The sequence below is a fragment of the Heteronotia binoei genome, chromosome 11 (genome assembly GCF_032191835.1).
Source record: "Heteronotia binoei isolate CCM8104 ecotype False Entrance Well chromosome 11, APGP_CSIRO_Hbin_v1, whole genome shotgun sequence".
In the NCBI taxonomy this organism is placed as follows: Eukaryota; Metazoa; Chordata; class Lepidosauria; order Squamata; family Gekkonidae; genus Heteronotia; species Heteronotia binoei.
In genome coordinates, this window is record NC_083233.1 from 48,650,520 (window position 1) to 48,671,283 (window position 20,764).

Below are 20,764 nucleotides of genomic sequence, written 5' to 3' on the forward strand. Positions count from 1 at the left end.
AACAACAGGGCATAGAGACTGAGGCCTTCCCCTGATGCTTTTTCATGGCTCTGGGATTCAGAGGATTAGTGTCTCTGAGTATGGAGGTTCCCCTCAGTCACCATAGTACCCATTGATAGACTTATCCTCCATGAATCTGTTTAATCCCCCTTTAAAGCTGTTAATTCCTGTGACCATCACTACATTCTGTCAGCAAATTCCATATTTTAAGCACTCTGTGTGTCAAGGAGGATTTCTTTTTGTCCACCTTGAACATACTACCCATCAGTTTCATTGGATGCCCTTAAGTTCTAATATTTTGGGAAAGGGAGAAAAAGGTTTTTCTTTGTCAACTCTCTCCATCCCCATGCATAATTTTATAAACCTCTATCATGCCGCCACCACCCTTAGCTGTCTCTTTTCTAAATGGAAAAGACCCAGACTCTTCAGCCTTTTCTCATGGGGAAGATGCTCCAACCCCCTATTCATCTTGCTTGCCCTTCTCTGTACTTTTTCCAGCTCTGCAGTGCCTTTTTTGAGATATGGTGACCAAAACTGTACACAGTATTCCAAACGAGGCCACAGCATAGATACAGGAGCATTACAATACTGGCCATTTTATTCTCAATCCCTTTCCTAATAATCCCTAACATATAGTTTACCTTTTTCACTACTGCAGCACACTGGGTTGACACTTTCATTGAGCTATCCACTACAACCCCAAGATCTTTTCCTTCTCAGTCTCAGTAAATTCAGACCCCATTAGCCTAGACTTGAAATTGGGGATCTTGTTCAGTGTGCATCACCAACACTGAACTTCATTTGCCCCATTGTTACCCACTCATTCAGTCTGTGGAGGTCCTCCTGGAGCTCTTCACAATCAGCCATGGTTTTCACCATCCTGAATAATGTTGTGTCATCTGCAGACTTGGCCACTAGAGTATTCAACCCTAGTTACAGATCATTTATGAATAAATTAAATTCTACCATCCCCAGTACAGATGCTTCTGGGACCGGACTGCTTCTACTTACTTCCCTCCATTGTGAGAACTGTCAATTGATTCTTACACTTTGCTTCCTGTCATTTAACCAGTTTTTAATCCATAAGAAAACCCGTCCTCATATCCCATGACTGCTAAGTTTACTCAGGAGTCTTTGGTGAGATATCTTGTCAAAAGCCTTTTGAAAGTCCAGTTATACAATATCTACATGCTTCTTCACTTTCTCAAAAAACTCCAAAAGTCTGGTGAGACAGGACTTTCCTTTGCAGAAGCCATGCTGATTTTCCCTCAGCAGGCTTTGTCCCTCTATGTGCCTAAGAATTCTGCCTTTGATTACAGTTTCTACTAATTTGCCTGGACAGATGTTAGGCTGACTGGCCTGTAATTTCCCTCTGGATCCCTTTTTAATAATTGGGGTAACATTTGCTGCTCTCCAATCATCTGTTACAGCAGCTGAATTTAGTGATAAGTTACATATATGGGTTACTACAGAGGTGTCAAATGTCTGGCCCACAGGCCAGTACCAGACAGCCCAGGGCTTTAATCAGGACCACAGAGCTCTTTTCTCCCCCCTCCTCTCCCTCCTATCCTCACCCTTTGAAGCTCCCAGGCTGCTGAAGTTCACTGCTTTTTCTGCCTTGTCTTTGCCAACTGCAACAGGAAGCAAAGCTGCAAGGAAAACATGGAATGGATTTTCCATCAAAGTCTCTGTGCCCAGATAGATAGGGCCCAGGAAACTTAACGAAAAATCCATTCCACATTGTCCTTGCAACTTCATCTATGCTGCAATGTGTTTCAATGGAGTAGAAATAAGTTTTAATTTTAGCATTCCTATAGCCAGCTGAAGCTCATGCTTCCTGTAGTTGTGGCCTTGCAAATAAGGGTTGATGTTTTGAGCCAGCTTGTCTCTGCTGAATGGACCTGACCTAGTGAGTATTCTAACCTGGGAACCCACAGTCAAAGGGGCATATTACACTGGAGAGCCATTGCCAATCTGAGTGGACCGCAGGGTGGGGGGAGAAGTTTGCAATGCCATTTCATTGTTTTCCCAGACTCAGAGCATTTTATATTTTTAGTTTCTGCTGTGATCCTTGTGCTTTTCCTTGATGTTTTATTTTAAAAATTGCATTGCCAAAGCCCACTATTCTTGCACTTTTCCATTTTCAACAAAATATTGCAAGGGTTTTAAGCATGTTTGTATTTTGAGTTAAAAATAGTATCTTTAATTTTGTTTGTCTGTGTCCTTTATAAAGCTTATATCTCTGCTACCTCACATTACATGGTATGACACATATGGCCCAGCCCCACAAAGTCCCATTTGTGTCAGATCCAGCCCACCTAACAAATGAGTTCAACACTCCTGGGTTAGTAGATCAACTATTTCACATCTGATCCTTAAGAACTCTTGGGTGTGTGCCATCAGGACATGGAGACTTCTGGGAGGGTTCAGCAGTGGTGCTGATTAAATAGGTCTGGCATTTCATCTCTAGTCACCTCAATTTGGCTCAGTTCTTCACACTCTCTTCCTGAAAATAGGGGCTGTGGCATGGGTACATGCTCTACACTTTCCACAGTGAAAACAGAAGCAAAAAAAGTCATTTAACTTCTCTGCCATCTCCCTTTATTTCTTTGTCATGCTTCTCTGGCTGGTTTCCTGCTCTAGATATATTTTTAAAATGTTTATTGTTTGTCTAAATGCCTTTAGCAACCCACTTCTCAAAATCTCTTTTTGCATGCCTAATTATTGATTTCCATTTTGTTTGCCAGAGTCTGTGGTCCCTCCTGTTCAATTCATTGCGGCAGACCTTCCACTTTTTAACAGAAGCCCCTTCACTTTTTAGTTTCCTTGATTTGTTAATCACACACCCTTTATTTAGACTTGCCAGTGCCTTTCCTAACTTATGGAATAATGTATGAAAGGGTTGTGATGCTGCAGGACCCTTGAGAGTGCATGAAGTCCTGATGGAGGCAATTATCATTGCTTCTGGGAGCAAGACTGTATGAGCCTCTCCTTACATCTCCTTGCAATGGCATCCCCCACACCGCTTTTCTTGGGCCAGTCCTGGAGACGTTTAAGGATGCAGTGTTAGGGCAGGAGTTGAGTCTTTAATGGGCATCCTTCAGAAGCCACCAGGCAGTTGAGTAAAAAGTTACAGTCATGATCAGTGCTGCAGCAAATTATATTTGTGCTGGGTTCTCTGCTGTTTGAGAGGAACCATGGATTTGCTTGTCATGGTATGCCTGAAGGGCCATGAACTGACCAGACATTTAAGAAAGTCTGAAAGTTATATTAATAAAATTGAACAATGAAGAAATGGGGCTTCCTTCATGTAACTGTTCAGAAGGTGAAGAACATACAGTATTTTCAGTCCCCCCTCCCACACACAATCCTTCAATGACTGTACATGGCTGGTTAATTCTTCTCAAGCCACCATACAGTGCTCAGCTCTTGTAAGAAGGCTGAGACCATTTAACTGGAGTCAGTTCAAGGAAGAAATCCAGATGTGGATCTTCAGAGCTAAAAGCCAGGCAAGAGAAAGCATCAGTGTCGCCAGGCCTGCTTACCTGCATACTTCCCACCCTTCCCCAACACAGCAGGAACCACAATGCCAGGCTCGGGAGTTTCTTTTCCCCTCTCTGTGTCTGAAGGACACTTACGCCAGCCTTCAGAATAGATGAGAGATGCCATATGAGTAGCAATTGGGATATGAGTGTTCTGGAGAGAGCGCTGGTTGGATTTTTGCTGCCAAGAAAAGCATGTTGCACCCACTTTGTTTTCTGGCAGCATATAACTCAAAGCAGAATAATGAGCACAACAGGGGGGCTGGGGAGGGAGAGAAAGAGAGAAAGAGGGGTGGGCAATTCGACAGACAGTCTGGGAGTGTTCAGCTCAGTGTCACCTTGCAGCTGTGATTCATAATGAGAGGAAAACAAATAAATCTCCCCAAAGTTTCCTTGAACAAAGGCTACCCTTGGGAAAGTCCTTGCTGAGGCTTCTGTTTGGGGCTCTGGAAGGGTTTAGCAGTGGTGCTGATTAAATAAACAGCGAGAGGGGGGGACGGCCATGTGGAGCCAAAGAGACTTTGAAGCAGAAATCCCCGGAGCAGCACCAGCAGCCCAAGAGCGCACCTGGCATTCAAGTAGACTCCCCTCCCTGCCCTTTGTAGTAATTTCTCTCACAAAGCAAAGAAAGATAAAACAGCAGTGCCACTTGACAGCAAAACAGGGATGCCATGCATGGTGGGAGCAGTTCATTGTACTATCATGCATCATACAGGAAGCCAAGGAGGATTCACCACCACCACCCTGCCCTGCTGAAGAGGAGCCAATAGGGTGGGATTGAAATAGGAACAAAGCACTACAGCTCAGAACAGAAAGGAGCAGGGGACCAGAAGCAAAGAAGTACCCAAAAAACACTTACTAGGGCCAGGACGTCCCTGTACCCCTCCCAATTAACTCCCATACTACATACTACATCTTTCTCACAATACGAGAACTCGTGGGCATTCGATGAAATTGCTGAGCAGACAGGTTAAAACGGATAAAAGGAAGTACTTCTTCACCCAAAGGGTGATTAACATGTGGAATTCACTGCCACAGGAGGTGGTGGCGGCCACAAGCATGGCCACCTTCAAGAGGGGGTTAGATAAAAATATGGAGCAGAGGTCCATCAGTGGCTATTAGCCACAGTGTGTATGTGTGTGTGTATATGTATATATATTTGGCCGCTGTGTGACACAGAATGTTGGACTGGATGGGCCATTGGCCTGATCTAACATGGCTTCTCTTATGTTCTTATGTTCTTATCTGCAGAGGAGAAGGAAGAAGAAGCAATAACTAGGGGTGAGGGAAATGGAGCATCCCAGTTTCTGGCTAGAATAAAGCTGTACTCAATTGTGTGATAAGTCAAGGTCAGAAGAACCCTCATGTAATTCAACACAGCCTGCACAAAATCAGAAGTGGGGTGTGATGCCATTGCAGGAACACCCCTCTCCCAATAAGGGTTATGCATAGAAAAATGCATCATTTCCCTCCCCTCTTATCCTGGATCGTTACAAAGGAGATCTTTGTCCGTTCTCTTTATGTCATATAACATTAATAATCTTAGACGTAATTTGGCAAGGGAGGATACATACAATTAAGTTGCAGATCAGAAAAAATGGATGCAATTTGCAGGGAAGGCAGAGAATATTTAACTGCAGGAGGCAGGCAAGCTGGCTAAGAATGCGGGTGGGCCATTCTCATTTTAAGTTATGAAGGGAGACAGACACATGAGAAGCTAGGCTTTGAACATGTGCAGCTGTATAGTACTGAGTCATCAAGTTCAGCGTTGTCTATTCTGGCTGACAGGGGTTCACCAGGGTTTCAGGTAGAGGCCTTCCGCATTGCCTACTACCTGATCTTTTCTAAACTGAAGTTGCCAGGGGTTGAACCCAAGACCTTCTGCATTCAAAGCAGATGATCCACCACTGAACCACAGGTCCTCCTGAGAGACAGAGCCCTGAGGGCCCTGGCAGGAACAGCGTCAAGACTGGGGCCACGTTGGTGAGGATACAGGTCAAGAATAAGGCAACTAGGGGTGGAATTCTAGCAGGAGCTCCTTTGCATATTAGGCCACACACCTCTGATGTAGCCAATCCTCCAAAAGTTTACAAAAAAGAGCCTTGTAATCTCTTGGAGGATTGGCTACATCAGGGGTGTGTGACCTAATATGCAAATGAGCTCCTGCTAAAATTCCACCCCTAGAGGCAACACACATCCTTCACACAGGAGCGCAGCACAATACTTACTCTCCATCCACGTTTTAAGTGGAGGGGTGCTATCTTCTTCAGTGAGTGGAGGACAGGCAACAGTGAGGGTCAACAGGGAGTAATTTGGGCTAACTTTCCTTTCTGTCTAATAATGGGGAATCCTCTGTTACTTGAAAGCGTACATAGGTCTCAAGTGTAAGGTTCCCCAAGGAAAAGGTATCCCGTTATCTCCAGTGTGTGCCTCCGCTTTTATTGCAGGGAGGGGGGGGGTGTCTTCCTTTTCTAATTAGATATTCTAGGCTGCATCTTTCAGCCTACTCATCCTGGTTGATTAAGACCAGGAAGATGTTTAAATCTGTAAGTATAATTATTAAAGGGACTGATTATACATACATTAATATTCATGAGACTTTGATGGAAGCCAGAAGATGAGTTCATGTGTTGGACTGAAACAATTGCAACCAAAAAAAAAAAGTGTGTTTCAGTTTGAATTCGCAGATATTTAGGGATGAACTGGACTGAAAGATTCCCCCTAATCTTAACACAAATCCATCTCCCCAGCCTTCATCTCACATCCTGCTCAGAGGTTGCCAGCAGGGAGTCGATTGTTCTTTAAGCTGTTCAGATATGCCTATTGTGCAACTTTCTCAAATGATTGCAGTGATTTTTCACAGTAGCAGGCTTCCATCCCACTACCCCTTGCTTGCTACAATCTCCAAATTTAAAAGGGACATAGTTAAAAGGGGAAACACCCATTTGGACTGAAACTTACTACTTAAAGTGTCTCTGTGTGCCTTCAGCATCTGCTTGCTATGATCATCAGTCTCCACGAATCGGCTTCTCCCTCTGAGGCTTGCCAACAGCTTGGAGGGAAAAAAACTGTCCTGTTCCTTTAACAGACGTTTAATGGGATGTTACCTACCAAATGATGTTTACCTACATGCTGTGAAAAACTTCAACTGCCTGTTTCCATAGATTAAAGCCTCTGTCAAAAGTACAGGGCATTTCCTCCCAGGCCTGTTGACAACCCTGCTCTCTCTTTTTGCTGACATCAGTGAAATTTACCTCCATAATTATTTATTTCGTTTGAGCTGATGAATGCTATGGTGTCATGGCACCAGGAATATTGTCTAACTGAAGAAATGGTGTAATAGTATCAATTTTGGACAAAACAATTTAAAAAGGCAACATCACTGCACAGGTTGACAATCAGAGCTGCAACAACCTGGCCCTGTAGGGAATAATGGATACTGCACAGTCAAAAAGCTGCTCCATCTGTATCTTGATGATGTCTATTGAGGCAATCTGATCAGGATCTTGCCTTGCATCTGATGGAAGCCACCAAGCAACTCACGTTCACCTTGCAGTCATGTTTGTGCTGGAATTTGCAGCTTGCTTAGTGAGGTATAGTTAGGAATTGGCCCTTCAGCCTGCTTGGGAATGTGGCCCAGAAATCTGAATGAAAGAGTGCACGAAAATTAGGCTGGGCGTTGTAATGAGGCAAACAAGTCTGTTTATGTTAGCAATAAAGCACAGTGATCCTGCTCTATCCTTGGAGCGAAATCTCATTCCGGGGGCAGCCAAACAGCCAGGGAGAGAGAGTGAATGAGTGATGATGTCCATAGAAGCTCTAATTAAGTAGGGCAGGATCAAAGGCACAGTGTTAAGGGAGGGGATGGAGTGCAGTGGGCAGGCGCTGGCTTCCTCTTGACATGACGGAGATTATTGCAAGAAACCAGTGGGGCTGCGGCATCAGATGGTGGCACAGTCTCTCTCGCCAAGAAGGGCTCTGTTACATTTTGTGTGCTTAAGAGCCAGTCCTGCTGCATTGTGGAGCTCCCAAAGAAAGGATCAAGTAGGAGAGGCTGGCATGCACTGCTGCATGGCCCTCTGCCCACCGCATGACACTGATGGCCCAGGCAGGCAACTCCTCCTCGTCCCATTCCAAGTGCAACAGATAGAAGCCGGTCTGCTTAGGCCTGAGTCATTAATCGAAGGCTGGTCTCCTGGGGCTGCAGCAAAGGTCGCCAGAGGAAAAGCTGTTTCTCTTCCTCTTTTGTTTGGTGGGCTAAAATTGGAAGGAAATTAAATCTCCAAAGTGAGGAGCTGAGAAAATGAAGAATGAGGAAGCCGCGAAGCTCCTGTGTATGGCTGCAAAATTACTGTCTGCTTCCTATTAATTAAACGCTTCATCCCTGTGATCGTGGCGGGGGTGGAAAGCTTTTCAGCCCAGGCACCATTCGGTTCGCATCTCCCCATCACGAGGGTCTCTTAAAAATTAACTGTACAAAGTGAAATGAAACTCGGGCAAATCTCAACGGCAAGATGAGCTGAGCTAGTCCCCAAGCCTGAAGCGTTGCTGCAAAGTGGCTGAGTCTAGACATTTTGTGCCAGGATTAGCAGAGCCTCTAACCAGACTGATGGACTCAAGCATTTTATTGATTCATTTGTACCTGCCCTCAACAGGGACCCAAAGCAGCTATCATTATTCTCTTTCCTTCCTCCATTATCCCCACCTCTCTGAGAGGTAGATAAGGCTGAGAGTGACTGGCCTTCCAGGGCAGAATTACAACTCTGGTCTCCTGGATCCTAGCCTAACCACTACATCCCATTCTCTCATCTTTCAAGCACACTCTGGTGGGGACAAGCTGATCCATTTGGTAATGCCTGTGGGCCCCTTTGTAAGGCTCTCCCCATAGCCTCCTTCCCCAACAGCTGCCCGTTGGCATCTCCTAGGAGAGTGCTGGCTTTCTGTAGCCAAAGGCATTTTGGAGCACCTTGTGATGCTAGAGCTGAAATGCTTTGCATGTGCCAGACAATCCAGGAAGGAATTTAGCCTCAAAACAAGTCAGTCTGTGTATGACTAGAGAGGACAGCCTGGAAGGGAAAGCCAAGAGAGTGAAGGCTGCATCGAGAATAGTCATTTTGAGATAACACCACTTGGGTGTGTTTTCCCTGACTGGCATCTCTTTATGCTTTAATATAGTTGGAGCATCAGCCCCCTCCACCAAACACACCTTCATCCCTTGCAGTTCTCCTGACTAGGTTTGGCTTTGCTCCCATGATAGGAGGGAGACTTCAACTCTTCTCTTTTCATGTTCCACATCTGTCACCTAAGCACAGCATCTGTACAGGAAGGAACTCTTGCCTGGAGGAAGAGGAGCTGCATTCAGAGTTTCCCAAGTGGCAGACTCAGTTTGACATTCTTCCGGGGCACTCACCTGGTCCTTCCTCGCCTCCCCAAATGGACACCTGGCAGATTTACTCCAGATCAAGTGTCTGAGGACGGTCCATTCCATTAATGCTCAGCTCAGCGCTGCAAGCAGCCAATCTCCTGCAATTCCCTCCCCCCTATCCCAGCCTGCAGTCACTTGGGAAGGGATGGAGAGGAAAGAGCCCCCCCCCCCCCGCTGGTGCTCATCTGTATGCCGGCCCCGTTGCTGCCAGCCTTTCTGAGGAGCAAATAAAAATAGCACTCAGTCATTTTGTAAATAAGATCCATCCCCTCACTTGCCTGGAGAGTTGTGAGTGATTGCCAGAACAAGGGGGCGTGGAGGTGGAAGGGATCCTAGACAAAGAAAGGCAAAGGCCAGAAGAGAGGAGAGGAGGGGAACTGACCCTAAAAGAAGGAAGCAGGTTCAGGGCAAGGGGTGAGGAAGGACCCTATGATGTGCCACTGAAAGAATACAGTCCCTGGTCTGGTATCTGGCTGCTGGCTCAGACCTTGCCTCTCTGTTGTTGCTGCTGTGGCTTCCTAATGAGATTGACAAACAAGATGTGACCTTTGCTGATGTTTCAAAAGCCAAAGGTGTGTTTGTGCTTAGAAATCATTATGAAGGCCTTTTTCAGAAGCACATGTAGGGAGATTATGATGAACCAGGAAACGAACTGAGGGGGGAGCACAGTCAGGGCCACCAAGAAAGGACATGGTAAGGATGCTATTATGGGGTGGGCTAGTTGAGCAGCTGGTTCCATGGGGATCCCCAGAGATCCATGGAGCCAGATGTGTCATTTACTTTTGTATGTGATACTTAGACTGGTTATGTGAGCAGGGAACCCAGAGAGAATCTTGATTTCAGGGCTTTGGTGGCTCTCAGCAGCCTTGGCCAAGGTTTTGGGACAGCTCAGCTTTTGTACTGTTTACAACACCAGGCCTCCTACTGCAGCTGTCCATGACCTCTCCTCCCTCTTCCCACATACATGCACTATTTTAATAGCTTTGCTACTGTACTCTACACACTCAGCCTATAAGATGTTTCAGCAATAAAAAAATTAGATTATTCAGGTCTATTTACACAGTTGGTTTATCCATTCAAGCCCCCAACTTCTCCTCAGAAGCCTTTTCCCAGGCCAGTTCTGCCCGGGATCCTGGAGTGTTTTTTTGGGGGGGGAGAGGCATCTTTTGTGCATGGAGCAGATGTCAGTGGGTGGGTATGTGGGGAGGTATTTGTGAATTCCCTGCACTGTGCAGGGGGCTGGACTAGATGACTCTGGAGGTCCCTTCCAACTCTATGATTCTAGGACCAAATTGTCCTATCCAGATGGGGATTGTGAGATAGCAATGATGAGCACCTTTTCCAATTTAAGTAATATTTTCCTGTTCAGTGTCACATACTGTATACCTCATTGAAGGCAAAATATATCAGACCTGCTAGCTAGTTAACCAGTAACCATTTCCAATCAATTGATCAGTCAGTTGGGGAACAGCATCCTATAACAGCCTAGGTTGCTGTGCCTTTAGGGACCCCAAGTTATTGCCAAACATCCCATTTAATATTTCATGACACCAGATAGATGCAAGCAACACAGAGGCCAGCTGTTTATTTGTTGTCCATTCTGTTGGTTCCTTGGGACATCAGTTCACTGCCTCATCTCTGCTCTGTGAGTTTGCAAAATGCAGTCAAGTTACAACTGACTTATGGTGACCTCATGGGATTTTCAAGACAAAAGATGGGCAGAGGAGGTTTGCTGTTGCCCACCTGGGCATAGCAACCCTGGACTTCCTTGGTGGTTCCCCATTGAAGTACTAACTGGACAGACCCTGTTTAGCTGATGAGATCTGACATGATTAGTCTAGCCTGGACCATCCATCTATGCCCTAACATCATCTGTCTTCCCCACTTGTCCCTAAAATTTCTGTTCAACTGTAGACTATCCTTGTGGCCATATTAGTGAGACGTCACCAAATCCTCTGGAACTTGGAGGTGTCCCTCTTCCTGTTACTCAGGTGTGTTTCCAGACCAGAACTGTACATGGTTGTGCTCACCTCTGTACGTCCACTATTCCTCTATACTTTGTTTAGTTTCAGGGTAGATTATTGCTCGACTTTCAGTATCCTATTTGGACCTGCAAAGCAGACAAACAAACCTTAACAGGTGTGGAATAATATTATGTAAGATGAGCAACAAAATGAGCAGATTGGCCTACATTAGCAAATGGCACTGGCTTTCTGGTCAGGCTGTGTTGCCTGGATAGCATTCTCAGTGCTAGAATGTTGCTCAGCATCAAGTAAGATATCCTTGAAACATGGGATTGTGTCATTCAAGGAATAAGATATCCCCTTAGGCATGAGGACCACAGAAGGACAGGTCTGAATGGAAGAAGCCAACAAATACACCAAAGGGTGGAGGAAATGAGGTGTTTCTCCTTTCAGTTGCAACTAATCCAAAGCATTCGTTACATTGCTCTTTCTAGATCTGGTGGCTCTTTCAATGCTTCTCATGTTGAAGGACAAAAAACATATAGAAAACCACCCAAGTTTAAAATGGCATTATGTAAGTACTTGTTGCTGAAAGGCACTTGGAGGAACTCGTCCCTGAAACAAACCTGGAGGGCTTTAATGGAGTCCTGCATGCCCCATCATGTGTTTAGAAAATTGACCATTATTCAGTGTACATGGCTGAGCACAATAGTGGATCATTTCGTGCTAATCCAGAGAAGCAGCTGGCGCAGCAATTTCAAACAAAACTTAGGTAGAAATTGCATAGGGAAGCATTCGCTATGCTAATGCAAATCATCCCTAATAGCTTTTTTTCCCCCCCAGCAGACGACGTAACTGAAGTCAAGACAAACATTTACGTGACAAGTTTTGGGCCTGTCTCAGACACAGATATGGTAAGGAGCTGCTCTCATCATCTGTGTGGGGAACCAGGGGGTGGGGCTCTGGCTCAGAGGTAGAGCGTTTGTTTTGCATGCAGAAGGTCCCAGGTTGAATCCTCAGCATTGCCAGTTAAAAAGGTCAAATTAGAGGTGATGTGGAACACTCTAGAGTGAACAGGATTCATTTTGATAGTCTAATGGTCTGATGTAGTATAAGCAACTTCATTTGAGTTGCCAAAGAAAGAGGACGTTCCTGAATGCCTTCCAGTAGTCCCTTTCTTCTGAGGAGAAAGAGAGGTCTGGAACCTTAAGGCATCTTTGGAGATATCTAAATTCTTGCAAGTGACTACAGCCACAGAAGAAGAACATATTGGATTTATATCCTGCCCTCTACTCCGAAGAGTCTCAGAGCGGCTCACAATCTCCTTTACTTTCCTCCCCCACAACAGACACCCTGTGAGGTGGGTGGGGCTGGAGAGGGCTCTCCCAGCAGCTGCCCTTTCAAGGACAACCTCTGCTAGAGCTATGGCTGACTCAAGGCCATTCCAGCAGGTGCAAGTGGAGGAGTGGGGGATCAAACCCGGTTCTCCCAGATAAGATTCCGCACACTTTAACCACTACACCAAACTGGCTCCCTCAGGGCACAACTTTCTGAGAGCAGCAAGAACCCATCCTGAAATTCAGTGTTCCAACCTGCAAAGAGAATCATTCCCAGCCTGGTAAGGGCAGGCTCTGGATTTTCTCCTGTCTACTCTGGTGGAGACACCTAAAAGCAGAGAATAGAAGGAAGGAACTCAGTACATGGGAACATTAGAGTCTAGAGTACCCAGAAATGTTCCTTTGCAAGTCTGGATGGCAGCCCTGGATGGTGACACCAATGTAGTCTCTTCTCAAATCAGAGGAGATGAAATGTCCACAAATGACCACCTATGCTTTGCAAAGAGGACAGCAGAGCAACCAATAGAGCAAACAGGCATGAAGCTGACCATTGGAAGCCTAGTCCTCTCTTACCCATGGAGCAAAAGGTAATGTGGCATAGTGGTTAGAGTACTGGACTAAAATCTTGGAGATCTAGGTTCAAATCTCTACTCTGCTATAGAAACTTGATAAGTGACCTTGGGTCATTCATTTTCTCTCTGGCTAACCTGCCTTACAGGGTTGTCATGAGGATAAAATGGAAGAAGGGGGAACACTAAAATGCTCTGGGTGCCCATTTGGGAGAAACATAGAGTATAAATATCTTCATAAACAAAATAGCCTTCCTCTCCACCAAAGAAACCAGGAGAGGCAAAAGGCAAAAAGAAAAAAGAAAAAACATGAAAGCATTCCATATTGGGGGAGGAGTGAATGGAAGAGATAGAATGAAAGCTGGGATGGTTTGTGGAGGGAAGTCTATTAATAAAAAGTTGAGACTGAATAAAGGTCTCTCTTCCTGCTGCAACAGTTTGTCTAATTAAAACAGACATGGGGAGGAGGGTAACTTATTGGAAGCTTTCCCAGATCAGCCCAGGTCACTTCATGCCAATGGGTTTGGTGAAAATCTTTATGCTATGGAAGGATCCATCCCTGTACTGAATTATAAGGAATTATTACTTCCATTTCCCCTTTCACGTAAACATACACAAAATGAAGGAGGCAGTGTCTATAGAAGCCTGGGTTATTCTGTGCCACTTCACTGCACCTTCTCTGCCCTTATGCATTTGATCACTCTAGTCCAGATTTCTCTAAGCATACTGGGCCAAGGGACCCTTGATAATACCTAAGACTTGCATTTATTTGCCAGAGTTCAGTATGGTGGCAGTTGTCCCTACTTGTACTCTTTTCCCTGTGGGCCAGAGGTGGCTAGACTTGGCCTCCTGGGAGATTCAATCAGGCCCACCATTCAGTGTTGTTTGTGAGCTAAGCCTTTTGCTTTTTGCAAGAAGGAACATAATATAGGCAGGTTAGCCAGACAAAAACCTCTTGCTGAGGCCTTATGGGCTAGGTAGTCTAGCACAGAAGGAGGCTATGAGGCTGTTCTTCTCTGAAAGATAAGTCAAAAAGCAGAATGACTGACCCAGGGGGTTGGGAAATAATTAATGCTTTATAATATTCCATTTCTATGAGTTCCTCATCAATGGGCTCTTTCTGGCCCTGGAAGGCCCTCTCCCTCTGGGGTGAGAAGTTAATTCAATGTCACTCGAGCTGCTGCTTTTAATTTGGCCTGGTGTTTCTCTCTTGCTGTCACACTACCTTCTTCTCTTTCACACCAAAGCAAAGAACCTTAATATATTCAGCCATCCAACCCTCAGGGAGTATCTCATAATTACTTCTAAGGTGGAGCATATTTGATTAAGGGAGCATGTATAATGAACTGTGAAGAAGGGGGAAATGTAAAGGTATTGAGAAATGGAAGGTATTCTCTGCAGAGTGATTTTTACCAAATGTACTCAACATGAGGAAGGCCGATAAAGAACATTATGTCCCATCCCCACACTGCTTTGTTTGCTCTGGTTCCACCCTGCTGGTCCATGCATACCAACTGTGGTGCTTTAGGGGCACCCTGACTAAGAGCAAACCACCTAGCACCATCCTCCCAAAGAGAAAAAGAGGAGGGAGCCTCACTCCTGGCCCCTTTCTCCACAATGCCTTGTTATCCATCCCTGGTTCTTTCAGCATGAAAGCCTCTTGTGTATTGCGGCACAAGTTGATGCCAACTATGGCAGTGATAAAACATGAGACACCCCCTCCCCCATCTCCAGTTCATGGGACAGAGGTCACAGGTGGCTGCTAAGCAGAGACTTCAGGGACTTTTGGTGGATGGATAACTATAGCAGAGGGCTGCAGTGCAGGAATTTGGTTTAGTTCCCTGGGGAGTGAAGAGGTAACCCATCCACAGTTTTGGACACCTTAAGCTCAGATTCTGATGGCCTGGATGTTGCTACTGCCCTGCTAGTCTAAGCAAGAAAGAAAAGAGGCTCCAGAACCACCTGGAACTGAGAGGCAGCAGAAGGCAAAAAAACCCCAAAACATTGCAGTGGTTCTACTGTTCCAAAAGGCAGAAAGGAATCCACAGAAAGGAGGAAGTGTCCAGTGTGAATCAAGAGTTTTGTGTCCATTGAATGAAATAAAAACAAGCAAGAATGACCCAGTAAGAGGGCAGGAGGAATGGTGTTGGTAGTTACAGGGCACATGTTTCTGGCACTGTTTATACTCATCAGCCCCACCTACAGCTACAGTGGAAAGCAACATTTTGGTGTTGTATTTGCCTGCACTTGTTGGGTCTTCTGTGTTCTTGTCTAGGATGAATCACTGAGACAGAACTGGAAAGAGTTGTAGACAGTGCAGCGGTAACCCTTATTAGACTTGAGTGTTTATAGAGCTGACAACCCTGCAAAAATCCATCCACCAAATGCACAGGAAGGAAGAAGAGAGAGGAGAACATCTGGGAATATCACACACACCCCAGTTGCTGTTCCACATCCTCTTTTTACAGAATGACAGATATGAAATTATCAGCAGTTGATCTAGTACTTAAAACCTCCCCATCTGTTTCTTTCACCTACAATAATTGACATCTAGGGCAGCACATGAAGCTTCTACAGAAGATACTATGCTAAAGAAACCAGAAGCATTATGGTTCATCCCCGAAGTGCCCTAACATGGGGTAGACATGGGGGACAAAAGTATGTTTCCATGTCACCTTAACTGTTATGTCTCCTCCAGAAGACAGGTCTGCAGTGAAGATACACATTGGAGGTTACAGTATTTTACTATCAGATATTTGTCTTACTAGAAACCCGATCAGGCCATTGTTAAGAAGGGAGGGGAAAAGCAAGACCTGGGATTGGGGGGGGGGGGAATGTCATGGGAAGTGTAACCAAAAAAGAGAGAATTGTGAGATGGCCCAAGAGAGAAACAGGGTGGTCAACCCTTCAGTGTTCTCCAAGTCCTGTAGTTAATTGGCAAAATGTCCTGCAGATGAGATTTCACAGCAGTAGAGATCCAGTTTGGTATAGTGGTTAAGTGCATGGACTCTTATCTGGGAGAACCAGGTTTGATTCCCCACTCCTCCACTTGCACCTGCTGGAATGGCCTTGGGTCAGCCAGAGCTATCGCAGGAGTTGTCCTTGAAAGGGCAGCTGCTGGGAGAGCCCTCTCAGCCCCACCCACTCACAGGGTGTCTGTTGTGGGGGGAGAAGATATGGGAGATTGTAAGCAGCTCTGAGTCTCTGATTCAGAGAGAAGGGCGGGGTATAAATCTGCAATTCTTCTTCTTCTTCAGTATTGTTTCAACCAGTACTTCTGCGTCTCTTCACTGTGTCCACCCTAGAAGTATGAGATAGCACCAAGGGGGTTATGACAAAGCTTGACCTCTCCAGCCACTGGAGACAGGGTAGGCCAGACCCTAAGAGGCGTATCTAAGGAACCGAATGCCTACTCTCGGAGGAGGGGGTTGAGGAAGGATTGTAGGAATCCATTTAGGAGGAGACTACACTGTTAGGATCAATATGGAGGAAGGAAAGAAGCCCCCAAGAAGAGTGATGCCCCCCAACCCCTGTCTCTGTGAAGGGATCTTTGGCTTCACCCTCCAAGGATGCCTCTCTCAAGCCACCTGCAGTTCAGGAGGGCCTTTTACCACTTCTCTACCAGATCTAAAAGCAGTAGGAGACATTCCAGCACTTCCAGAGTAGGGGAGATGAATCTTGGGACACTTGTCTCCATGCAGGTGTCAGGCTGTTTAACATTAATTCTGCTCCAGATCCATGCTACAACAGTACTTATCCCTCCTCCAGTGATCTGGCATCTGGCCCTCTTGGTGAGCTGGCCGTGGTGCTGAATACCCTATTGATTGTTTTGAGTGCTTGTCTCAGTGGTGACAAGCTGCCACCATGGACAGCAGCCTAACACAGGAACCTTTAAAAAGGTAAAAGTAGTCCCCTGTGCAAGCACCAGTCGTTTCCAACTCTGGGGTGATGTCCTATCACAATGTTTTCACAGCAGACTATTTATGGCGTGGTTTGCCATTGCCTTCCCCAGTCATCTACACTTTCCCCCCAGCAAGCTTGGTAATTTTACCAACCTCAGAAGGATGGAAGGCTGAGTCAGCCTTGAGCCAGCTACCTGAACCCAGCTTCTGCTGGGATCGAATTCAGGTCGTGAGCAGAGAGCTCAGACTGCAGTACTGTAGCTTTACCACTCTGTGCCACAGGAACTCTTTTTACAGGAACCTTAGAAACCTATGTTTGCATATAGCTCACCCAGAAATTTACAAATTTGTTAGATTTTGTATGCCTTGGTTTCAGGTCCCCCTGAGATGCTCTGAAAAGGTCACTGAACTTTTGGCAACTATCTTCAGGGCAACACCATCCAAAGAAGGACCCTAGAGCAAGACTGCAGAATGAGCCAGTAAAATAACAGCCTGTGGAGGAAAGTAATGTTTAAATCCATAAATAAATGCATAAACCCAATCCAGCACAAAGTGCCCCTTAGTATCGCTCACATGCTATGGCATCTTCCAAGCTCTGCAAAAGATCCAAGGCTCTGTGCTAGGTTAGGCAGCTTTAGAAATCTCCTTGCTGTTTTGTTAGCTTAATACAGTTGGAAGGAGACAGAATAAAAAACTCTTCTGCACTTTGATGGGTATGGCAATCTTCCATAACTTAATCTTGGGAAAATGTGAGTTATTTTCTAAACAAACCTTTATGCATTTCTTAGAGTCTTCAAGATCGTAGAGTTCTGATGATCCCAGTTAAAAAGGTGCTTAAAACATGTGTGGCACACAAGATCAAGAATGTGGGGGGGGGGTTCTATTTCTGCAGTTTTTAGTAACAATGCTTATCATTTTATCTATCTTCTTTCTGGCAGGAATACACCATTGATGTTTTTTTCCGGCAGTCCTGGCGAGATGAGAGGCTAAAATTTGATGGACCAATGAAGATCCTCCCCCTTAACAATTTATTGGCCAGTAAGATCTGGACCCCAGACACCTTCTTCCACAATGGCAAGAAATCAGTTGCCCACAATATGACCACACCTAACAAATTGCTTCGGCTAGTAGACAATGGCACTCTTCTCTATACCATGAGGTAGGTATCATTTTGTGCTCTAAATGTAAGTGGTCTTGTTCCATGCCCAATGTAAGATCATGAATTGCTGCTCTGAGCCCTCAAGCCCTTTCTACAGCTTTGCACAAGTCCCATCTTTTAGGTAGCTTGATCAGAGGCCTTTCTGTATATCTTTCTTGCCCTATAGGCATCCTAGGTGTGACGTGACAAATCGCAGTACCATCATTTGATATTCTATGCAATTTTTATTGAGTCATATCTCAATAAGGAGCAGTGGCTCAGAGGAGAGAAGTTATGTCTCAGTAGTAGAGTGTATTTTTTTTGCATACAAAAAGTCCCAAATTTAGGCATCAGCATCTCCAGATGAAAAATCAGATATCAAATGTTGGGAAAGACTCTTTTCTGCTTGAGACTACTTTAGTATAAATATGTGTCAGCATCTGGTACCTGGATTATAGTGATCAGCTCAGTTGGGTGATAAGAATACACATAGATGTTTCACAAGCATCATTATTTGGGTCTGGGAAAACAGAATTGACTATGGAATTCTTCCTGTGGGTTTCACACCTGACAATCCCATTGGCAGTGGCCATTATGTCTTGCAGACTGACCATTCATGCAGAGTGCCCCATGCATCTGGAAGACTTCCCAATGGATGTCCATGCCTGTCCACTGAAGTTTGGAAGCTGTAAGTACTAGACTTCCAGGGAACACAAAACATGAGTTTCTTGATTTACAGTGGGCAGGGATTTAATAGCCTTATGTGACAGCCTACATTTATTAGTCTGTATAATATATCTAATAGCATTCTTTCTTTCTTTGTTTACTGTATTTATAGTCCACCTTTCTCACTGAGACACAAAGCAGATAAACAGTGTAAATTGATACCATCTATATAAACTAGGACTTGTCAGAGGACTAAAATTACAGAAATCTGAATAAGCATAGCGTCTTAGACATGATATAGAGCATAGATACAATGCAGTAATTAAATTACATTAGTAGAAAACAATGCAGCACCAACACGGTAATACATGTAGCAAGCAGATAATGCAGCCTATATGCCAAGGGTGGCCAACGGTAGCTCTCCAGATGTTTTTTGCCTACAACTCCCATCAGCCCCAGCCAGCATGGCTAATGGCTGGGGATGATGGGAGTTGTAAGCAAAAAACATCTGGAGAGCTACCGTTGGCCACCCCTGCTTATATGCAGTGGTACAGTGTGCTCCTTTCCCATTACAAAGTACCTTCCTGAACCATTCTGTTGTATAGCTCTGCTACATTTATGGAGAAAGCCCTCCTGAACAAACCATTTTACATTGTTTGTGGAATGGCAGAAGTGTGGGAGCCCTCCTGACCTCCTTTGACAGGTTGTTCCAAAATATGTGGGTAGCAACAGAGAAAGCACATGGACAGGCAGTTGTCAATCTTGCCCATTTGCAGGGTGGCACAGACTAAAAACCCTGAACAAATGAGCAAAGCTGTCAAGGAGGAACACAGGAAGAGAGGCAGATAAATGGAAACTGGTAGCTGATGGGAAGCCAATGGCGTGATTGCAGAATGGCTGTAATATACAAGCTCCACCTATCTCCTATTAATAACCAAGCTGTGGCATTCTGTACCAAATGGAGTCTCCAAGGTAACTTCAAGGGCAAACCTGTGTACAGTGCATTATATTAGTCTAGTCTCGGTGTTCCTAGTGCATGAATCCAGATGGCTAGACCAGCTGAGTCAAGGTAGGCGGCCATCTTCCAGGCTTAACCAAGTTGAAAGAAAGCCTTTTTTTGGCAGCTGCAGTTTAACTAGTTTCTCCAGCAGTAATTCTGGGTGCAGTTCAACACTTTGGCTCATAACTGAATCAGCAAGGATCAGCTGAACTCCACTAAAAGTGAGAAGAAGCATATTGTCCTTCAAGGCCTCAACTTTCCCACCCAGCATTACTTTCATTTTATCAGGATTCAGTGTTTGTTTGCTTTTATCCAGACAGAGTCTTAAGACCTCTACTGCCCTGCCAGGAAATTTGGACAGGAAGAGACAGAGGTAGATGCCATCGGGATACTGGTGACACTCAATTCAAAGCTATAAATCATTTCTCCTGAGGACTAAGTAGAGATCAAAAAGCATAGAGGGTAGGACTGTGCCCTACAGGAGAAGTCCCACACTGATGACAGCTGGTTTCCAAAAGCAATTCATTGACATTGGTCTGCAAGGAATGATTTAGTAAACAGGTAGCTTATACCAATCATGAAGACTGCAAAGTCTGACTGTCCATGGAAAAGGGGAGGTTTCTAATTCAGAGGACTTCTCAAGAATACAGACAAATATGACTTTAAAAGCCAAATGTATAAATAAATAGTGAGCAACTCAGTCCATTAATTAAAACAGACCATCCTTAGTGGTTGTTAAGAACTGAGCATTGTTTAGGAGGCATGGCATATTAAGAGCGGTTTGAGACTGGGGTGCTCAAACACCCACCAGTTCAGCTCACTTTTTGTTTGCCAGTTGCAAAGAGGGAGTGGGGGTTTTGTGAATTGCTCAGCTGTTTGTGATCAGTTTGAACTTGTTCATTGGGCTACTTTTCATGTATTCAAACAGGGAAAGTACAATGCAGTGCAGTCAGCTCAGCAGTGCTTAACACATATGTGTTCTCACAAAGCTCCATGAGAATTTTGGTCCCCCACAGTCCCAAAAGCTTGTTATCACCACAAGCTACTTGACAGCCAAATGTATAAATAAATAGTGAGCAACTCAGTCCATTAATCAGTGATTATAAATAAACACTTTTTTTTGAAGTCTTACAGATTAGAGTTCATTTAAATCTGCATCATCAAGGTTATTTTGTGCATGCAGATTTTTATACCACCTTTTGGAAGGCCTGGTTCTCTTCC

At 44.9% G+C, this 20,764-nt stretch overlaps 1 protein-coding gene across 2 annotated transcripts in view; it reads left to right on the top strand.

Annotated features, from left to right (window-relative positions):
- The window catches only part of LOC132579430 (gamma-aminobutyric acid receptor subunit alpha-3-like), a 50,319-nt gene that overhangs the window by 15,688 nt on the left and 13,867 nt on the right, over positions 1-20,764 (top strand). Inside the window, exons 3-5 of one of the 2 annotated variants that reach the window (XM_060249772.1) lie at positions 11,775-11,845; positions 17,678-17,898; positions 18,483-18,565. In XM_060249772.1, the coding sequence (XP_060105755.1) occupies positions 11,775-11,845; positions 17,678-17,898; positions 18,483-18,565 (375 nt within the window). The remainder of the gene's footprint in view (positions 1-11,774; positions 11,846-17,677; positions 17,899-18,482; positions 18,566-20,764) is intronic. The other variant, XM_060249773.1, reaches the window with a different exon arrangement.